At 41.1% G+C, this 18,457-nt stretch overlaps 1 protein-coding gene across 11 annotated transcripts in view; it reads right to left on the bottom strand.

Moving 5' to 3' along the window:
- The window catches only part of FAT3 (FAT atypical cadherin 3), a 404,304-nt gene that overhangs the window by 107,905 nt on the left and 277,942 nt on the right, over positions 1-18,457 (bottom strand). For 9 of the 11 annotated variants that reach the window (XR_004417100.1, XM_033052632.1, XM_033052633.2 and 6 more), the window contains 3 exons: positions 3,231-3,545; positions 1,161-1,371; positions 648-716 (listed from right to left, as the gene is read on the bottom strand). Coding sequence is in view for 10 of the 11 variants with exons in the window: in XM_033052632.1 (XP_032908523.1) it covers positions 648-716; positions 1,161-1,371; positions 3,231-3,545 (595 nt within the window). In the remaining variant the exon portion in view is untranslated. The remainder of the gene's footprint in view (positions 1-647; positions 717-1,160; positions 1,372-3,230; positions 3,546-18,457) is intronic. The other 2 variants (XM_033052640.1, XM_033052636.2) reach the window with 1 other exon arrangement.

The following is an 18,457-nucleotide window of genomic DNA, read 5'->3' as shown; positions in this document are numbered from 1 at the left end:
CAAAAATTTTCCAGGGGAAATTCTCACTTTTGAGATGTTAAATATTTTAAAAGGCATTAACTGAATCAGCAGCAGAAATAGGGAAAAAAACGTTTAGGAACATTGACTCCCATTTCTCTACTTAACCAAGTGAGACCCCTTGCTCCCTGTCGTTTTGGCAACTAATGGCATTTCCTTATGATTTTAAGACTTCCAGGGCTTCTCCTCCTTTTTACTAAGGATGCATCTCCCTCCCTATTTTTATAAGAAATTTTATGTAAGGCAATTTTGTGGTTGAAATCTCACATCAAAACACATTTCTCTGTTTCAGCTTGCATTCAAGACAAACTTTTGGTGGTTCCATTTGTAACCCATATGTTGAGGCATCCCATTCTGTTTCACAGTTAAATGGATGGCACTGGACTGTGAAAAGTTTGAATTAATTATTTGCGATAAACTGTGGAAAATCCGTGAATAAAATGATAATAATTGGACACAAATACGGTAAAAGCTGTCATAGAACGAAATGCAGCACACCCATGTGTCGCATCGCATCCTGTCACAGGCACTTATGAAAGATGTAATATAAATCGTCTCAAAAAACTTGCAAAAAATAAAAGGCAGCCTGGATAGTTGTATTTTAGCAAATGTGTTTGCACTAAGGGTACCTTCTGTTGAACAGTTCTGCCCACAAGCTGTCTGTAGAATATAGAACATCTCTCGAGCATGCTTGCCACCTTGAAGCAGGGCAGTCGGAAGCAGAAAAAAAAGAACAGAATGCAGAAAAAAAGGTGAAGAAAGAGAGAAATGAGGGACAGCAAGTCTAAGTACCATAAATACATTTAGAAATGAGATTAGCAAAGTATGACAATAGAATTTAAATGACAGACAACATTAAGATTGCAGTAAATAACATAGTACGAAAAAAAAACAATTCAGCCATACAGCGCTTTTTTAAGCTTAGCTAAGGAGTCAGAACAAAAGCAGGAATATTATTATTACTGTTATTATCACTATATTAAAATAACATTTTCATTTCATCATTAGGAAAATAGGTTTAATTGGGGATGGGTAGGGGGAGGTGGGAAGACAGTTCATGTTAGTTTTCTTGCTCTCAAAACCACACAGCCATATGCTTTGCTCCTGGGGCGTCCTCCTCGCAGCACTGGCTCCTGACTTACCGACGATATCGAACCAGAGGGGGATGTTGGAGGGCTGCACAGACACCACCCCGACCATCTCGGTCACTTTGTCGCTCTCCATGACGGTGAAGTTGTAAAAGGGCTCGTCGAAAGTCAGGGGCACGGGTGAGGGCGCCGGTTTTTTTATCCATTCGATGTGGAGACGCACAGTGGAAGATTTTTGGGGCCGGCCATTGTCCACTGCTTTTATCTGGCAGGCACAAAGAAAAGAGGGCTCAGGCTGAGCATCCCCACTTGGCAGCTCAGGTCTAATTCTACTGCAGTGTGATGACTGCTTGGAAAATGGCCTTTGTAACCCTGTATATAAAATCCCACGAAAAAAGAGGAAGATAAACATTTATTTCTCAGTTCTCACTTACAATGCTTTGACTTCTCCCTGAAAAAGCTGATTTTAAACTGAAATGTTTTGTTTAAAAAATGCTGGTGTGATGCCTCCTGTAGATGCAATTCAAACACTCCCCACACAGATCCTCCTCTCCAGAACCAGCTTCCCTCTCTGATTTCAGCTTGTGCCCAGTTCCCTCTTGCAGCAAAGCTGGAAGCTTTGCAAGGACCCTGTGTAATACCATGCATTTGCAAAACATGGTCACCCAGGGCATGTTTAATTGCTTTCAAGAAGCATCTCTGTTGCAGATAAATATTCCTTATATTGCCTTCCTCGGGATCTTTAATTGAATTAAATAAGTTTCAAGTAATTTTCCCCATTCTCTATAATGAATATAATTTAAAATTTTGCCATATTTTCTTTTCTTTCTCCTGTCTGTCATGTTCATTAAAAGTTGCTTTGATTGGTGCTAATTCTTATTATTATAAAGTCCTCTAGAAAGTTGGATAGACTTGATATTTGTGTGGCATGCTTAATGGATTTAGCATAGCAAAGACAAGATGAGCAGCAATAAACACTAGGCTTAAGAACAGGCTCAATGCAGGTTATGAAATGGGTGCCTTCGTGGATAACACCAATGTTAACCAATTTTTTTAAAAAAAAAATAATGTTTTTGGCTATAGAGGACCACTAGTCTAAATCCAATGTTATAGTGTCTTTTAAAAATGGGAAATACTTTTCTTTTCCTGAAATATCATGCCCTATTTCTGCCTCTGGAAATGTTTAAAGTGGGTTTGGTGCTAACACTCATCACTCTGCTCCATTCCAGGCAGGCAGGCAGGCCCTTTGTGAAAAAGATGCTGAAGGTGTGATGAGCAGTTTCTAGGTAGAAAATCTTCAGTTGTTGCATTTTAAGAAGGTTCAGATCTCAAATATGACTTTGAGGTCATCAGAGGGAAAAGCACTCACTTGAAGGCTGCTCTACTCTGATTCCTAGTTATTTCTCAACATTCTGTTATTTACTCCTTTTCCAACATTATGAAGGTAACCCACTTCTGTATGAACCCACTTCCAGATGATAAACCATGGTACTCTGACATTTTTATTTCAACTCGTTAGCTACAACCTGTTGGCTTATTTCTGTGGATGAAGAGCACACATTCCAGTCTCATATGGCTTTATATCAACCATACTTTATTCCCCCTTTCTGTCACTTTCACTGTATGAAAGAAGAATTTTGACTGAGATTTCTTTTAACTGAAATTGCTTCCACAACACTGAGGACACAGTACTAGTCCTCTCTTATGTGCAGTCACCTAACTGGGACAGTACATGCCCTCTGCAAGGGCAAGTAATTGTGTGCACGCAAAAAGTAATTACCCATTTGTAGCTGTATCTGCCCAGGACAACATGATACAACTTTGGGAGCAGACAAGTGCTTGATCTTCATTTCTGCATATTGAAGGGAATGGCTTATGCTAACAATTTGCAGGCTGACAACACTCAGAGAACACTTCATGACCTGCCATAGCATGAATGATCTCTCAGACTCAATTTTTTGGTAGTAGTTGTATAAGAATACTATGTTTCTTAATTTAGGTCTTACATACAGGGCAAAAACCACAGTTATATATTCCTCTTTATACAGGATGGCCTAATTCTTAAAAATACAAAAAAAAAATAAAGTCAAATCATGGGTTTGTATGCCAAGAAAGAGTGCTTACTGTTAAGATGTCGTAACTCCCCGCTGTGAACTGCTTTCTGGAAGAAACCATCCCTGTTTTGGGATCGATGAAAAACTTCCCGTCATCATTGCCATCCACAATGCTGTATGAGATTTCTGCGTTAGGGCCCTCGTCTTTGTCCACAGCAAAAGCTCTGTAGATTGGCTCCCCTCTTTTCTTGCGGTCTCTCTCGGGCAGTTTGACCTTGTAGGCTTTCTCTGAGAACTGGGGCTTGTTGTCGTTCTCATCCAGCACCCGGACCACCACCCACACGGACGACTGCTTGGGAGATGTGCCCCCATCGGAGACGGTCACCTGGAAAACAGCAGTGCAAGTTGTTCTCAACAGCTACAGTGGCACCTCATGAAGTGGAGAAAAACCGTAAAACACAAGGAAACACCTTGTCTTCCCCAGAGCTAACCTGCAGTTTACAGCATCTCCTGTGTACACAATACATGATTAGTATAAACATGCTCAGTGGTTAACTCAATTTGTCCACAATGGCAAATCCAGGAATCCAGAAGATTTTTTAATTCTGAGATGAATGTGGAATAAGGAACCTGCAGACTTGGAAGCTATTTCTCAAAACATAAAATCCTTCTATCTCAGATTTTGCCAGTTCATCTCAGAAGAGAGAACTGGAATTAACCCATTAATCAGGGATCCCTACATTTTTTTTGCATACATATTTTAAAGTTTCTTCTGTCACGGAAAGAATTTGAAAGATGCATTTCTTCTTAAACCCAGAAGAACCTCTGTCATTTTTTTCCCATTAATTATTTGGAATTTCTTAAACAACAAAAGGATTTCTGTCAGTTCTTTTCATTCATTACCCAAGATGTGACAGCTCATTAATTCCAAACCTGCTTTATATGATTATAAGGAGCACAGAGAGGCAGGTAACAAAAAAAATTTCTGCTGCATTGTGTAGAGAGTGCACTGTGCTGACAGAAACATGTAAGAAATAAAATCTTTTAGATGAAAGTTAATTAGTAATTTAGCTGCAACTTAAACAGAATTACTAATAATTTTCAATCTGAAACACTATGAAAATGAAATGATTCAAGATCAACAAGCCCTCAGGAGATTTAATAATATGCCTTCAAAATGAAATCAATATGTTTCAAACTTCTCCCTCAATATTTCGATCGCATTTTTAATGAGAATGAAATAAGGCAGAAAGTTATTTTTGTTTGCATGAAAGAAGTTCAAATTTCATTTTCAGCTACATATGGTAACATGCCAAATCCCACAGTAGCAATTTCTGATGATAGTGAGCCAAGATATTACATACCCTTCCCTGCTCATACTGATCACTGCACATTGATTGGTTTGCTGGTAACTTCTTGATGTTTTATTTTTCCTTAAAAGTTTCTGTGTTCCCTTGCAAATCCTATAGTTCTGATATCCAATCCTTAGGCAAAGCAAATTTTTCTGGGAATAATATCCCTTGGCACTGTCCCATCCTTGTGTAAAGTCTTAACTTAAGGTAACCCCAGTTTAACACTGAGAGCATCAGAAAAAATGTATTGTCTATGAAAAAGGTAAAATACATTATCCCTTTCCTGTATTTAATAATCTATTTAAAAACTGATGCAGTGGAAGGGAGTAGACTGACAGCCTCAGGGACAGAAACAGCTCATTTACAGAACGTAAATTCCCCAGAACAGCCCAGAAACCTCTTGGAGAGTGGAACCCATCCTCCCAACAACACATGCCAGTCTCAGGCCTCTTTCTCCCAAGACTGGAGTAGAATTTCCTAAGTGTTGAGTAGGTTTGGCAATTAGCAAATTGCTGGGATCACCACGTTGCAACTGGCCAAACTCTAGGCCAGACCACAAGTTAACAAAGGAAATCCTTTTTGGGGTTTCTCCATAGATAAAATAATCATTGATGATAAGCATTACAGGCTACATTGCATAGAAACAATCAGAGACACACTAATCCAAACTAAAAAAAACCAATCAACAAAATTCTTTTTTAGAGAGTAATGTTCTTGCATAAAAAAATATTAGTGAGATTCTGGAAACTCTTGTTCTCTGAACAAGTGCAATTTTTTTTTAATAGACATTTTCTTCAACCTGCTAGCAGTAATCAACAAAAAAGGTGTGTGAGTGAGAGAAAGGGTTTACAACCAACTACGACAATAAAATCTATGAAAACCCCAGCGGCATAAACAGTCAAAGAACTAAAATTAAAAAACCCTACCTAAGTCAAGAAATTGTTTAAGAAGTGAAGCATCAATCTGTCTTACTAGTACATTCTCACAGTTTGTGAGGTTACTGATGAAACCCTGACTAGCATGGTGCTGTGGCAGCAAATATTTGCAGGCATGCATTTATTTTCTAAGCCCAAATTTGGAGGAAATCTGTTTGATAACAGAAAAGTTGCACTGAAAATATCTGCTGACAGCTAACAGTAAAGAGTAATAGCAGTAACACAAAGTGACAGCTAATTAATACAAATTAACAAAGAATACCTGAAGTTAGTAAATTCTACTTGGGCTAAAACTTTACATCCCTAGAGAGGAAAATGTTAGGTACCAGCTAAGCCTTTTTCTCTGGGTAACACTCAAAACTTTTCAAAATTATAGGATGCAGCTTTACTCAAAAAGCTCTGAGTGCCAGACACAGGAGCTGAAGTTCTGTCTTTGCAGGCATGTAAATGAATTAAATCTCCCTCACACCAGTGATGTGATTATTTCCCTAACTGTAAATCTGCACCCTGGCTGACCCCATTTCAGTGTTCCATCATCCTGACCCTAGCCTGGCTCTTCAGGTTCCAGCCATAAACAAGGTAAAAGAGCTACAGAAATTTCCTCTGCCCCTACAGAAAAACCCCACCATGACAACACATTAAAACAAATCAAGAAATTGCTGCCAGTTCAGAATTGTTCCCAGACAAAATCAGGGAGAATCAGAGAGGTTATTCAGCACATCACTCTGCAAATACCATTTCCATCAGGACACAGTATCACACCAGCACTTAGGGGCCCCTCTAACCAAAGCAATTTCAATTCAAACATTACCACAGTTCTTAGTTAAACCCTTGAACAGCTGGAAATTATAGTAAAAAGTAACCAGGGAGAGGATGGATTTGAGGATGTACATAGGACAAAGCTAATTCACAGCTGGTATCTCTGGAAATGCAAAAGGCAGATGTGCAAGGCACAGGAGAGCTTGCAGGAGAGAAACTGTAATTTAGGACCAGCAAGGGGCTCTTTAGAAAACTGCAGGCAGCAAGGTAGGAAAAAGAAAACCGAGAAGACAGGTAATGCAGATGAATGACAACTGAATGACATCTGTCATTCATCTGTCAGCCTGAGACAGACTGTCTCAATACAGGCTTGTCAGGATGTGCCATTGAAAGCCCAACAAGAGTGTCTCTCACAGAAATCAGTATGAGAAAAAGGTAAGGACAAAATCACGGCTTTCCCAGCGAGATGAGGAACAGCTGATTGGCCAGCATGTGCTCTCCTAAACGGTGAACACCTTCTCCTGTCTGTGTGATGAGTCTGCTGTCCAGACCCAACTGCAGACAAGCTGTTGCTTGACCATGTGCAGCTAAGATGGACCAGCCCAGCTGCGGTCCCTCTGCTGCACTGCTGAGATAGTGCTGCTCCTGCTGTGTCAGGACAGCCCAAACAGAGCATACAACCTCCCCGAGCTGGGATGCAGCCAGGAAAGCAGCTGAATTTGGACTCCCAATCAAAGGGTTGGTCCGTTCAACACAGGTGGAATGTCTTAAAAGGAATGTTACTAATTACAGTAATTTCACGAATACAAGCTGCACGGACTATAAGCCGCATCTCCAGGTGTTGGCAAAATTTCGTTCTTTGTCCATACACAAGCCGCACCCAATTATAAGCCGTTCCGACGTTCCCAGCAAGGACTCGTGTGCAACAAAGTTGCCAATTAGTAACAGAATTGCGGGATGGTGGGGTTTACTGGCTCGGCTGGGGCCGTGTGGGCTTGGCCTGCTTGGGGCTGCCGACAGGGCTGCGTGGCCCAGTTTGGCAGGGCCACTCAGCGGGGCCGCTCGGGGCCGGCCGCTGCTGCTGCCAGGCTCGCTCGCCCCTGCCCGCCGCCTGCACCGCTGCCACGTTTGCTCTCCCTGACCCAGCTCTGCAGGCCCCTGTGCCGCTGGGCTTCTCTGCACTGCTGGCCCCGGTTCTGCCAGGCTTCCCCCTGCTGCTGAGCTTCCCCCACGCCGCCGGGCTTCCCCCGCACCACTGGGCGACCCTGCGCTGCTGACCCCATTTCTGCCGGGCTTCCCCGTGCTGCCAGGCAGTCCCCTGCTGCCGGGCTTCCCTGCACTGCTGGCCCTGGTACTGCCGGGCTTCTCCCATGCCGCTGGGGGGCCCCGCCTCTGCCGGGGCCAGCCAGGCTCCAGCTTGGCTTGGGGCTGCCATGGGGTCTCACTTCCGGGTTGGCAACTTTTAGAATATTGTTCATATATAAGCCGCTCCGTATTACAAGCCGTACTTCCGGGTACGGACCAAAACTTTAGTCAAAATGGTGCAGCTTATAATCGTGAAATTACTGTATTTAATAGGGCCTGAATGCAACAGACAACACAAATAATATCAACTATTACAGTAATTTCACGATTACAAGCCGCACTGAGTATAAGCCGCACTTCCGGGGTGTCAGCAACGTTGAGGTCTTTGTCCATATATAAGACACACCGGACTATAAGCCGCACTTTTGTTGGTAGCGAGGATCCATGTGCAACTTTCAAAAAAGTTGCCAAATAGTAACAAAATTGCGGGAACGCAGGGTTTACTGGCTCAGCCCTGCTGAGGGCGGCTGCCAGGGAGCAGCCCCAGCCCCAGTCACTGCTGCCGCCGGGAGGCAGGGGAGCGGCGTGTCTGGCTGATGCTGGCAGGAAGAGGGAGAGGCGCGTCCCTGACTGCTGCCACTGGGAGGAGGGAGGGGGGTGTGCCTGGCCTGTGCCGCCGGGAGGAGGGAGAGGAGCGTCCCTGGCCGGTGCCGCCGGGAAGAGGGAGAGGAGCGTCCCTGGCCGGTGCTGCTGGGAGGAGGAAGAGGAGAGTCCCTGACTGCTGCCACTGGGAGGAGGGAGAGGGGCATGCCCGGCCATTGCCTCCAGGAGGAGGGAGAAGGGCTTGCCCAGCCGGTGCCACCGCCGCGCCCCCCGGGGCCGGGTAGCGCTGCCGCTGTGCCGCCACTGCCCCGCTGCCCGGGGCCGCTGCTGGCTCGGACTTCCGGGATGGAAAATTTCCAAAATTTGTTCATATATAAACCACTCCTGGATGTACGCTGCACTTCCGGTTTGGGAGCAAAATTTTAGTAAAAATGGTGTGGCTTGTAATTGTGAAATTACTGTATATATTTTCACAATGAAATCCTAAGCATTGCTGATGTTTTCTCACAACCTACAGACAGTTCCACTACAATTCTCTCCACAAAAAGAGCATTTTCCACTAGGAATCTGTATTTACCCATTGGCTTTAATGCTCATGACTTTACTGAAATATGTCAATACACATACAGATACTGGTTACCTGAGAATTTCTTTGCTAAAGTAACAGTCACACTTCCCTTACAATGTTTCCTTTAGCTGGAGGGACCAGAACAAGGCCTCCTCAAATTCTCTCTACCTCTATCAGATTTGTATTTTTTGAGAAAAATGCATTAAAATATCTCCTTCTGCAGCATATGAAAAACTCAGTGCAATAACAGAACTTTCTCTCCAAGTAAAGCAATTTCAACCTCTTCTGCAGGATCTACTTCAGTAAGTTTGGTCTATAGACATTAATACACCCTTCCCAACAGGACTGAGAGAAATTCATGTTTATGCTCATGTCCACAGAACAACTACAACAGGACTTCCATGGAAGTGGGACCTTCCCAGTAAAAATGAAGACTGGCACTGACTGTTAACATACCACAGCTGGAATGTTAGATGTGAGAATTTCGTGAGTTTGGAGAAGGCATGGAGGAGACATCCATTGTGGAAGTATTGCCTAATAATCAGCCTAATCCAGCCTAGCAGACCGCAGCAATGGTGACAAAAGGAATTTTGCCTTGAGACAGTCACTCCTATGAGTCAGACTATGACACTTAATTGGAGACGGTGTAGTTCTTGAATCTTTCAGAATACAAATACAACTGTGAGGACCACCCTCCTGAATTAAGAGTACTACACTGAGTCTCATTAACAAAAGCTCATGGCTTCCAAGGTAATTATTAACTCAGCTGGAGGGAACAGCTAGCAGGGATGTTACTTCAACAAGTGCAAGACAATTAGCAGGTGTTTAATGTGAGTCATCAAGCCTTGAGAAGAACAAGTATCTTCTTCCTATCATTCTTTGGCAGGAGGAAGTACTCAGCCTACTCAGTTTTTAAGTTCTGAGGAACTGTCACATCACTGTCATTAGCATTGCAAAAAGCTGAAGATGTCATATTTGCTTGTTTATTTTTTTAGTGTGATAACTGATTAATGCAAGGTAAAGTGAGCTGAGATACTTGTGCCTCATCAAAGGAGTGTGCACAACGAGGTCTTCAGGTAAAAGTCTCTCTCTTCCTCCAAAAAGAAATGCTAATTTTGCTTCAGAAAACCTTAGAAAAGAGAATCTGGTTGAGTTACTGAAGGCAGAAGAATGATCAAAGGGAGCGGGAGAGTTGAGGCATACCCCTGCTGTTAGTGACTAATGGGTTTGTTTCTTCTGCCAACGTGTAAACGAGCTGCAGTACCTATTGTAAGTCTCTGGAATTCAGCCCAGTAGAAGTGAAAGATTATAAAGGAGAGCTCATCCAGGGATGAACAGAACTTTAAAGTCAGATGCACTGAATTACTATCTCTGCCTACTTCAGAGAGAGACTAAACTCGTGGCTAAATTCTTACAAGGAAATATTTTTCTGAAATGCACGCTGTTACTGAAGTACATGTCGGATTATTGCTACAAAGTGAAGGCAGTGTAGCTCAAATACAGAATATGAGAGAAGAAAAAATGTACATAGTTTTCTTTGTTTATTTTTTAATTTATTTTTTTTTTACTTCAAAATGAATACTGAGCTAGCTGTAGCAAACTAGATACCTTCTCTTTCTAATCCCTTATCTAGCAACCGTGGGAAAAAAATGGGTAGTGCTTATTTCACTTATTCTAATAGGATGTGGTGCTGTCCCAAAAGACAGATTACACTTCTTGTCCAGAAGAGCTCCAATCATATCAATATGATCCATCTTTCCTTGTTTCCTTTACAATGTGCTAATCTGGGAAATCTTTGTTTCCAAACATAAAAACCAAAAAATAATACATTCACTCTGGCCAGGTGTGAGAAATAAATAATTGAGAGTACATTTTAAAAAGAGATTATTACTGACATAAACACTCTAGGTGCTTGATTAGGAATGTCAATGGCTTCCAGCCACACTCCAGCTAGAAAACGATGCATAATGGTCTGTTAAACCATTTGAGAATTAATGATGACATCAGGTAATTTCAGTGCTGTATTGCCAAAAGACAGGAAGAAAGGAAGGAAAGCAGGCTTTTTCATTTGGAGTTAAATGCTCCCTGTAGTATTCACAAACCTAAATATTAGAAGAGTGTGTTGAAGAAAGCCTTAGAGGCTTCAAATCTTAACTTTTGTCAGACTCAGAGTGCTGAGATTGGTAGATGGTAACCAAACGACCTGGCAGAATGACATATCAGAAAAAGTGACTTAAAAGTCCAAAATTTATCCCATGTCTCACTTCATTCTACAAGCTTTTTGGAAACAGAAACAGTAAACAAGTCTCTGTAAAGAAACTGAAGACTTGTATTTCAGCTTTAGTAGCAATAAAAGGAAGAATCTGCATAGCTCTTGACAGTGACCCTCTAAAAGAAAAATAGCAATTTTCCACAGGCACTGCTTTTAAAGTTCATTACAGTTTGGAGATCCTGGCGACCTTTGTGCATCAGGCTTTATTTACAGTTCCTCAATCAATACATTCTAAGTGCAGAACCCACCATTACTCCATTAGCTTCCCAGGAAAACAGAGCAGCCTGTCATGTTTTAAAGGAAACTCCTTCAGGCAATCTCAGAAAGCACCTTCCCCTTCCTTTCCCTGAGTAAAAAGAAAACTATAATCCTCAGGAATGTCAAGCTCATATAATTTGCTTTTGATGAAATGCAGATTAAACTTTGTCCAGAAGTGACTCTAAGTCAGTGATTTTCCAGAAGACTGATCAGAAGCGCCTTTTACTTCCACTGGTGGAATTAAATACAGAAAAGCTTTATCTCCTCTGCCTAATTGTAGTGTACAGTCACATAATCCTCTGGTAAGAAAAAGCATTGCTCAACCAGGACTTTTTCTGACCTTCTAGGTGATAACAGCAGCTTGAAACTGCACGTATCATATCCCAGCAGTTTGCAAAGTTGGCAACAAGAAGATGGGAAAATTTGAGATCACAGTAAGAACATCAACCTCAGTCTCCAAACAAGAACTGTAAAGGTGTTTTGAGTACAATATCAGCTTCCTCTCTTTGCTCATGAGGCTAGAGTAATGAGTCTTGCTAAATATATAATGAAGAAAGAATTGAAAAGCAAAAGAATACACGTTGAACTGTCCCCTGATAGCGCCTGTCGAAGGACATTTACCCACCTTCAGACTGACACCTTACAAACAAAATAAAGTATGATATGCAATTGCTTAAAAATAATTTTTTAGGCATATGAAACTTCCCGAGGGACAACCTATTACTAAACAGAAGTATAACTACCATCATAGCCCCTAAACAAGAAAGAAGATAAAAGTTGCCTATTGATCTTCACAGTAAACTTTGAAGAAGGTGTTTAGCTCCTGCTGAAAGTGAAGATTACAATCTGTGAGTTTTGTGAACAGAAAATGAATAGTCAAATGTGAGAATACTTCACTTCAAGGAGATTTAAATAACACAAAGCTTGCAAATCAAGATATGCATGCAGTTTAATGTTAGTAGTACTCTCTATGTCGATTTTAATCTGATTCATACCTCAATATCTACTTCACCCATTTGTGGGTTTTGCTTTTCTTGCGATAAGAAACACCTGTGATTAAATATTGATAAGTTCTCCGTTATAAGATCTACCTCTACAGATAATGCCCTTCTCCAAAAATTTTATCTTAGCACTCAGGAAATATAGTAGCTCTCAGTTTTTGTGCTTCAGCTTCAAAAGAGGTGTGCATCAACTTGTAAGCTCACCACACTGCTGTTTTCACCAAGATCCAATTACTCTTCATTTTCTATCCATAAAAGTTACTTGATTCTCATCTTCACTATAAGCAGGAACCAAAAACCTTTTTCAGTTTCCCCAATATGATGAAGATTGTTACATATCTCCAAACTTCCATTTTTTTCATACTAGACCAGTCAATATGTGTAATCATGTAAGAAAAACATTCTGGCTATTAATAAAGACACAATATGTTATCCATGCTTCTAACATATTTTCGTAGTATTAATAATTTATGTTCTGTCTTAACTACCAACAGACATGTCCTGCTCAAAAACTGCATGCTGTTTTATTGCCAAAACCTAATCAAGCTATAGTACTAGTCACCATGGAGGTAACTAATCAACAGTGTTTACTTTACATCCTTGTTTGGGTGTGCAGCTGTGTCAGTTTGCAGCATGGGTGCCCAGATATCTAAGCTGACCCAAGTGTTTTAGAAGAAACTCTTGGATTCAGAGCAGGTGTGTGGCAATAGCCCTCCACCTATCTGGCAGTAAGTCAGCAGCACTGCTTCATGCTAATGTGGCACAAGATCCTTTAAGAAAAGGCAGAGTATGGAAGTGTACACCCTTAGACATATTGTGGCAGAACCTTCTGTTACAACAAAGCAACAACTTCAACCAAAACTTTCAGTCCTCAGAGGGAATAATCATCTTGTGTTCTAAATCATGTTATAAAAACCTACTTCTAAACAGTTTTTGTTATGCTGACATCCACTGCCTTCTGATGTTGGAGGAACCATCCTCAGGTGAGGCTCTGTGATGGCCAGTTTTAAAACAATATTGCTGTTACTAAGGAGCTAAAATGTTTATTTGGCCAGCAATGAGATGAAAGATATACACTGTGGATACCCAGGTTTATTTACTTTATAGGTACACTGCATCCAAACTCTGTGCTACTATGTAAAGCAGAACCAGAGATTTTTCAAAAGAAAGGCAACAGTTTCTTTTTTTTTTTTCCCCAAAGCAGCACTTGGTTGTGCTAACAGGGGATGACACCACCTTGTCTCTGGCTGAAAAGCAGATTAAGACGCATCCAGCCCCATTCTCCAGCTCCTCCTCCAGACGTTCTTCCCCTGTCATCCATTTGCACCCACCAATAAATAAACTGTTTGTGCATCTGTGCTGCAAGCAGGGCTCCTGAAATAATCAGGGTTTAAAATAAACCACAGAAGGAAAACAAATCCACCCAAAAGGCAGACAGCAATGAGTGATGACAACGAGAGAGCAAAAGGAGGAGAGCTGTGCTCACTCCCCAAGTCAGAATGGGGCAACTTTACCAAGGTGTTTGATCACTGAAGAAATTTTGTGTGAAGAAACATTGCACAACTACAACTTTTGAGATTAAATTCTCCAGTTTTACTACTACAGAGAAACTCAGAGTCCACCCCCCCAAACCCCCTTCCCAAAAAAAATCTGTCTTTGAACTCATCACTTACCAACAAGCCTTTGATCAATACCAAAGCAGGCAAAGCCAGAACCATTAACATTAATGTAAAAGCCCGCATGTCCCATCAATAATGCTGAAAATACTCAATTCTCATCTTACACTGTTTTTCCACAATATGCAAGAAATGAGTGCTCTCCATCCACACACACAGATAAAACGTTTTAAAGACAGTTTTACAGCTGATAGACTGACAAGTAGCCTCTGACATTTAAATGCAATTTAGATTTTTCGCAGTAAAAAATGTGGCTCCCACAGTTTTATGTTCAAAATAAAGCTTACCAGTTAGAAAACTGATTAATAAAAAATTGATTTTGTAGCTGGGTAGAAAGTATATAAATCAGACTTTTAAGTGATACAGGCTTTTCCCAATTTTTGAATACCCTTTAGAGATATTTTCAATATGCAAAAAGCAAAACTGTATGGTTTAGACCTAAGAAATTTATCTGTGTTTACTGAATAGTCATCCAGGAAGATTGCAGTGACTGTTTTCAATAATCAAAAAGGGGAAAAAAAATGAAGATGATATTCAAATTATTTGACAGTAATTTCTTTGGTTATCAAGGAGGTGGAAATCAAAATTTTCATCAACTTAGAGGACAATATCAAAGCAATTATTCATGCATATTTGAATAAAGTTATTTTTTGGAGTCAGATGAGGATTCCATCCTAAAATATCTTACAAAATAGTACAAAAATTCTCAGAAAATTAGTATGAAAAGTAATTAAAATAAGGAGATAAGCATGACTAAGGAGCCTGGTTGTTGGGGTTCTTCCCATGGTAGATTTTTTAATGACATTATCATCCTGTTTTTGTCAGACCAGGTTAAAGTAAATCACATCAAAAGTTGCTTTGATTTTAGTAATAAAAAGTTCTACTTCTTGATGCCTACTTCACAACTTTCTGTTACAAATCAATTTTGGACAGATAACAGGCATTAATTGGGCCATATTTAATCACACTTTCATCTAACAGGCAATACAGACAAGCCTTATTATCTCAACCTCTGCTTGGCTTTGATTTTTTATGCCCTGTAAATATATACTAGCCAATTTATATTGGCATGGGGTCAATTTTACAAGCTGGTTGACAATCAATCAGCAACAATTCCGAGAGGGATTCCAAGCTTCCAATTTTGAAGTAAAACTCACATTCTTGTACCGATCACCTTTTTTACTTTTTCCTCATTGGTTTTCCAGCTTGGAGAACTCAACCTGGAAAATGGGCTCAGGTGTTGTGTCCAGTACAAAGAAGTGAAACTGAAGTTGAGGTAACCGTTCTGGTGATAAAGAATGAGAGCTATCATCCCCTTCCCTGATGGGTGCAGCAGGACTCTGTGTTACACCAGACACAGTACAAACCTTGCTCCTTCTCACTAGACAAGACTGACACAAGCTAAGTGAACCTTTAGGGATAGGTTCACTGTAACCCTGTTTTTCATTAAGTTGGTTTAGCTCTTTTCTCAGCTCTGCTGAATCTCTAAAAATCACCACAAACACTTGAGAATATTCTCGGCCTCCCCAACCATGACATGGACAGCAGGGTACACAGATACTGCTCAACCGACACACAGGGCAAGTGTGAAGACAAGTATCACCCTAATGAACCAATCTCATGTAGTCTGAACAGCCAAATAATTACAGACACCTTCTTGGTATGGAAGTACTGGCCAGTTGTGAAACCCTCACACCTGGAAATCAATGGGAATTTTCCTATTGACTTTGCTGAGAACAGAGGGCATCCAGAGCTCAACTAATTTCAGGAGTTTTAATTCTCACAGAGCTTTTGCCCAGTCCCGGGCTTCAGCTGCATGAGTACCCAAAAGCTGAGAGCCTTCAGCTGAAGGGTAGGGAAGGTGTGCACCACTGCAGCATCACCACTGTATGCCTGATAACTGACTGGGAACAATCTTATTTAGCACCCAGGAAAATGTGGGATTTTCTATTTGCTTTGAAGAAATAGCAATTTCACATGCAATTATTTTCTTCAGCACAATTTTTTTCCTGTTGGTTCAATCTGTTACACACATAGGCAGTGATCCTGTGAACAGCAATGTATACAAATTAATTTTCAGAACGTGTCAAGACCATACTGCCAACATAAATAAGTAGGTGTGTGTATGGGAACAAAGTCATTTTGGGGTAACGATGCAACAGGAAAAGCTGTCCCCAAGTTTTAATATCCCAAATGTGTTGAAAAGAAAAAAATTCTGTCCCAAAACCTTTATTTCCCAGAGTAACACTTGGAACACATTAAAATGTTCAGGTTATTAATATTAATTAATCAATTAATACTATTATAATTAATTAATTGCATATTGCCTGGAGTCCTGGAAAGGGATCTTTATGTGTCAGAATAATAATTAGATGGTATTCTACTCCTGCAGTGCGTGAGGAATTTTAAAAGATCACAACTTTTAAAATATTCTCAGCACTTCGATTCTTCTGCAGAATTAGTCTTTAACATGCATTTGGGTTTTGTAGCCACAGGATGGCATTCACTGCTGTGCAAAGGGTCAATAAAATGTAAAATGCGAGCAGAGCTTAGGAAGCATACTTTTTATCTGTAGAAAGGAAATATTTAATCAAGAGTGATTAATACAAATTTACTGCTTTCTACTGATGACAACTATTGATTCAAAAATGTAACACAGAAATCTTAACATGTATAGCCCTTAAGGCTCATGTTCTTACTGCATGGGTACCATGGCCCTCAATAGGTAGATATCTTGCCTGACTCCAGTAAGCTAAAACACCTCAGTTTCACTTCCACAGTTTACAGAGTCAAAGTCACTCTTTATTGGATTTATACAGGCTCATAATTTACTGTTTATTTCCCCATTAGGGCAGTGTATGGGGCAGGTGTTGACACATAGGATACCAATGGGAGGACAGCTGGACTGAAGGGACGGCCAAGGTGACCGATAATTGGACTGCAAATGTCAGAGAGTGGGGTTGAAAAGACAGGTATATCAGCCCACACATACTCTTCCCAGTTGTGAAATGAAAGTTAAGAGCAGGGACAATCAGCTGCTAGTAGTTACAATTTATAGAACTGGGTTTGAAGTAAGTGGGAAGCAGCACCCAATTAACGGCAGTAGAGCCGTCTAAAGCGACTGGTGAAACACTGGATTTAGAAAACGAGCAGGAATGTCAGATGGAGAGACAACCAAGTAATGCTATTAACCTCTGTGAGATTGCCTCCCTGATAATGTGATCTGGGGGACAATAAAACACTGCATAAGACAATATGCCCAATTTGGTAGCGCAGGACTGATATATGGGACAAGGCAGCAAATTTCCCTGGATTCATTTCATGGGCCTCCAATTAGCCCTCACTAGGTGAAGGGAGTGAAAGGAGGAAGCAGAAAGGGTCCCTCTAAGGAGCTGCTTTGTTGTTTTTTTTAGCAGAAAAGATTGAAAAAGTTTTAGGAGCTGCTTTGCTTCTGAGACAGTCTCAGGAGGCGTTAAAGGGGCAGGGTACTCTGCCGGAAACAGCCGTGAGAAATCTCCTGATTTATGGGAGGTCCTGAACAGCACAGTACATCCTGTCAGGACCAGTGCAGGAGGCATGATCCCTTGGCACAGCCAATCAGCTATGCCAGCCCCATGCACTAATCCCTGTGGTCAGTGCTGGGTCACTACTGCAGATGTTCACTCATGATGTGGAGCCTTGCTTTACACTACCTAGAGATGCTGCCACTGCTCCCTTTGAGAAATTAAATACGGAATATAACCAAACTTGCTTTCCAAAAGTGCATCCAGTTTTAGAAATGAAGTATCAGCAGCAGATCTAATCCACAGATTACTAATATGGAAGAACATGTAAAAGTGATTTACGATTTACAGGCTTAGTGAGGCAGTTTGTCAATCAAGTGAAGCTCAAGTGCAGTTCCTGTTTTGGTACGTAAATCTGGTGAATGCGTTCTCAATAACCTTTAGAAAAGAGAGCACAAATGTGTCATGTATTCAGCTACTACTTTTAGGGATTCAAGGGCTCGTTGAACCTACTGCACTCCAGAGGAACCAGAAGTGTGTCTCAAGTTAGGAAAAAGTCATGGGGTAGCCCTCAGCTATAGCTTGGAGGAGAGGGAAGGGACACCAAATTAGCTCTGCAAGAACTGAATGAGCAGAAAAACAGCCCACAGCTCTGAGCTGGGTAATGTACTTTGTCAGGAAGCAGGATAAATGACTGCCTCGCGCTAAGCACTGTGCTGCAGCAGTAAGGGTTGCTTTTGGGACCTCAGCAGCTTGCTGGAAGCTGGGCATCCCGTCACCACAGTGATCCATCATCAGGCACCCTCCCAGGGCTGCAGAAATAACACATCTTCTGTACACTTCAGACTTCTTTTTATTAAAAAAGCCACAGCTTTCAACTGATACTTTCACACTGAGAGTCGGATATTATGAGGATTGAACGCCTGAAGAGAAGGCATTCAAAGAAAGTAGCATTTTACTTTTTAAATGTCATTCCCTGGCTGTGGTGCTGCACTCAGGCAGTATTTAGTGCGCTGCAACAAAAACAGTGAAAGATCCTTAACTGTACATATACAGTAATTTCAC

Source organism: Catharus ustulatus, chromosome 2, assembly GCF_009819885.2.
Source record: "Catharus ustulatus isolate bCatUst1 chromosome 2, bCatUst1.pri.v2, whole genome shotgun sequence".
Taxonomy (NCBI): domain Eukaryota; kingdom Metazoa; phylum Chordata; class Aves; order Passeriformes; family Turdidae; genus Catharus; species Catharus ustulatus.
The sequence above is the reverse complement of the archived record's forward strand: the minus strand, read 5'-3'. Positions and strand labels throughout refer to the sequence as shown.